This window comes from Eimeria tenella, genomic scaffold (assembly GCF_000499545.2).
Source record: "Eimeria tenella Houghton genomic scaffold, Eth_scaff431, whole genome shotgun sequence".
Lineage (NCBI taxonomy): Eukaryota > Apicomplexa > Conoidasida > Eucoccidiorida > Eimeriidae > Eimeria > Eimeria tenella.
The window spans coordinates 5001-8048 of NW_013545229.1; the positions used below are offsets into that span (position 1 = coordinate 5001).

The 3048-nt window shown below is 51.1% G+C and overlaps 1 protein-coding gene across 1 annotated transcript in view; it reads left to right on the forward strand.

Moving 5' to 3' along the window:
• ETH_00014535 (endonuclease/exonuclease/phosphatase domain-containing protein, putative) overlaps window positions 1–2905 on the forward strand; it is a gene marked incomplete at both ends in the record, with an annotated part of 6704 nt that extends 3799 nt beyond the window's left edge. Inside the window, 8 exons of the mRNA XM_013380007.1 lie at window positions 1–235; window positions 613–675; window positions 880–1153; window positions 1346–1405; window positions 1621–1737; window positions 1934–2147; window positions 2338–2585; window positions 2789–2905. The exon at window positions 1–235 is cut by the window's left edge and continues 27 nt beyond it. Of these exons, the coding sequence (XP_013235461.1) occupies window positions 1–235; window positions 613–675; window positions 880–1153; window positions 1346–1405; window positions 1621–1737; window positions 1934–2147; window positions 2338–2585; window positions 2789–2905 (1328 nt within the window). The remainder of the gene's footprint in view (window positions 236–612; window positions 676–879; window positions 1154–1345; window positions 1406–1620; window positions 1738–1933; window positions 2148–2337; window positions 2586–2788) is intronic.
• Between the last annotated feature and the right edge of the window lie 143 nt (window positions 2906–3048).

Consider the following 3048-nt stretch of genomic DNA (forward strand, 5'->3'; position numbering starts at 1 on the left):
GTCAAAAGGCATCTTTGGGTCAAGTGCAGCAGCTGCCAAAGTGCGAATGGCGGGAGCAGCGCATGCTGCAGTTCGCCCAGCAGCAGCAGCAGGAGCAGGAGCAGCAGCAGCAGCAGCAGGAGGTGCTTCGGGTGGTTTCTTTTAATATTCTTGCTGAGGGTTATGCTCAAACAGCAAAAGCAGAAGAAGTTCTTTACCCGAACTGCCCCGCGCCTATGAGGAGATTCAACCACAGGTGCTGCTGCTGCTGCTGCTGCTGCTGCTGCTGCTGTTGTTGCTGCTGCTGCAGTTGTTGTTGTTGCTGCTGCTGCTGTTGCTTCTGTTGCTGCGAGTCCGTTTAATGTTTTTTGTGCTGCTGCTCTCAGTGATATTGCTGCTGCTGCTGGTAGTGTCATGTCTGCTCCTGCTGCTCTTGTTGCTGGGGCTTCTTGCTGCTGCTGCTCTGTTTCTTGCTGCTGCTGCTGCTGCTGCTGCTGCTGTGGTTGCTGCTGCTGCTTGTTCGGCTTATTTAGTGTGAGCTGCCGTTGTTCCTATGATTTATACCCTTTGGCTTAGGGTTTTGACTTCAGGGTTTAGGGTTTAGGGTTTAGGGTTTAGGGTTTGCGGCTGCAGGGCGCCGCTGCTGGGACGAGAGCTGCTGCAGCTGAACGCCGACATCATTTGCCTGCAGGAATGGTTTGTCTTTAATTAATTTTTTATTTAATTTAATTAATTAATTAAATTTAATTTAATTCAATTCAATTAATCTAATTTAATTTAATTTAATTAATTTATTTATTCATTTAATATACTCACTTATTTCTCTTTTGTTCGTTGAAGCGGGTTTCTAGTACCCTAGGGTTTAGGGTTTAGGGTTTAGGGTTTAGGGTTTGCATGCAGCTCGTTTGAGTGCTTCCATAGCTGGCTGCTGCTGCTGCTGGGTGCTCATAAGTATGAAGGCTTCTTGGCCCTGAAGCACAGCAGCAGCAACAGCAGCAGCAGCAGCAGCAACAGCAGCAGCACCAACAATGGCAGCAGCAGCAGCAGCAGCAGCAGCAGCAGCAGCAGCAGCAGCAGCAGCCAGAGGGTGAAAGAGGGCACTGCAATATTTTTCAAAAAGGAAAAATTCGATTTGGTTAACGCGCAAACCCTCACACTCTCCGCCGAGCTCGCCGTGAGCCCTAAACCCTAAACCCTAAACCCTAAACCCTAGTTGAAGAGTGTTCTTCCCGTAGGCCTGTTGCCGCCGCCTTTGCAAACCCTAAACCCTAAACCCTAAGGCGCATCCAAGGAAAAGCTGCTAACGGGCAGTTGCCTGCCTAGGGTTTAGGGTTTAGGGTTTAGGGTTTAGGGTTTGGGGCTGCAGGAAAACGAGGCGTTCGCGGATTTGAGAAAAGCCCTCGACAGCAAATGGCCCCAAGTGCTGGTGAGGCTGCAGCATTTAAAATAAATAAATAAACAAATAAACAGATAAATAAATATTAAAATAAATAAATTAATTAATTAATTAATTTAATTTAAATCAAAGCAATTAACTCATCTGTTTGTTTGTCGTTTCATGAACGAGCGCAGTCGCGCGAAGAAACGCGCTGTTTAGGGTTTAGGGTTTAGGGTTTAGGGTTTAGGGTTTGGGGCCTGCAGGGTTCAATAATGCCGCGGCTGGGCAGCGGGCTGCAGCTGCTTTGCCTCCGCAGCAAAAAAAATAAAAAACTTTTTGCTGTTGGAAATACTCATCTTTTCTTCCATCCTCGAGCCAGCGTGAGCTGCTGCTGCTGCTGCTGCTGCTGCTGCTGCTGGTGCCGCTGCTGCTGCTGCTGCTACTGCTCCTGGTGCTGGTATTGCTGCTGTTAAGCTCTCTCTCACGAGATTCCGGCCACCGCATTTTAGCTCTCTTTGTTTCTGCTGCTGCTGCTGCTGCTGCTGCTGCTGCTGCTGCTGCTGCTGCTGTGTACAGCACGTGCGTATACTGCAGGTGTATGTACTGAGCCACCTGCTGGCATCATTCGCTGCTGCTGCTGCTGCTGCTGCTCCTGGCGCTGCTGCTGCTGCTGCTGCTGCTAAACCCTCGATAATTCTTTGCGGGGACTTCAACTGCGATGAAGACAGCGGGGGTTTTGAGCTGCTGAGCAAGTTTAAAATTGATGCATACCACAAGGACTGGCAATATGGTAAACCCTAAACCCTAAACCCTAGACCTGGAAGCTGCTGCAGCAGCTGTAGCACCTGCTGCAGCAGCTGCTGCGGCAGCTGTAGCTGCTGCTGCAGCAGCCGCCAAACCCTCATTTGAAGAAACAGCCGCAAGTGCGTAACACGAGCCCTAGGGTTTAGGGTTTAGGGTTTAGGGTTTGTCTGCCGCAGCGCCCACATACACCTGGGGGGATAACCAAGTCAGCGAAGACGAAGAGGACGAAGCCGGCCCAGCAGCAGCAGCAGCAGCAGAACCAGCAGCAGCAGCAGCAGCAGCAGCAGTGAAGGGTTTGCAGCTGGAGCTTCCAGTGTCTGTACACCTGAGAGAAGCCTACGGAAAGTCTCTCCTTCCTTTTACAAATTTCGTTTCGAACTTTAAAGCCACATTGGACCACATTTTCATTTCCGAAGACTTGCAGGTCCCAAACCCTAAACCCTAAACCCTAAACCCTAAACCCTAAGCCCTGGGGGCTACAGCGAGGCCGCAGCAGGCCGTCGGTTTGCCCTCTGCGGCGCGAGGGCGCTGACCCCGCCACCGAGGGTTTAGGGTTTAGGGTTTGCGTCTAGGGCTTGAAGCCTAGGGTTTAGGGTTTAGGGTTTGGGGTTTAGGGTTTGCGTTCAGGCGGTGGGGACTTTGCCGGGGGTTTGCGTCGAGGCTGTGGAAACCCTCGGGGGTTTATTGAGTCGTTATTATCCTTCAGACCATTTGTCTATTGCTGCTGACTTGATTCAGCTCTAAACCCTAAACCCTAAACCCTCGGCTGCAGGCCAGCCGCGGCAGCGGCGCTCACTGCGAGGGTTTAGGGTTTAGGGTTTGGGCCTGCGCGGTTTGGGGTTTACGGCGTGTGTCCACCTGCCAAACCCTAAACCCTAAACCCTAAA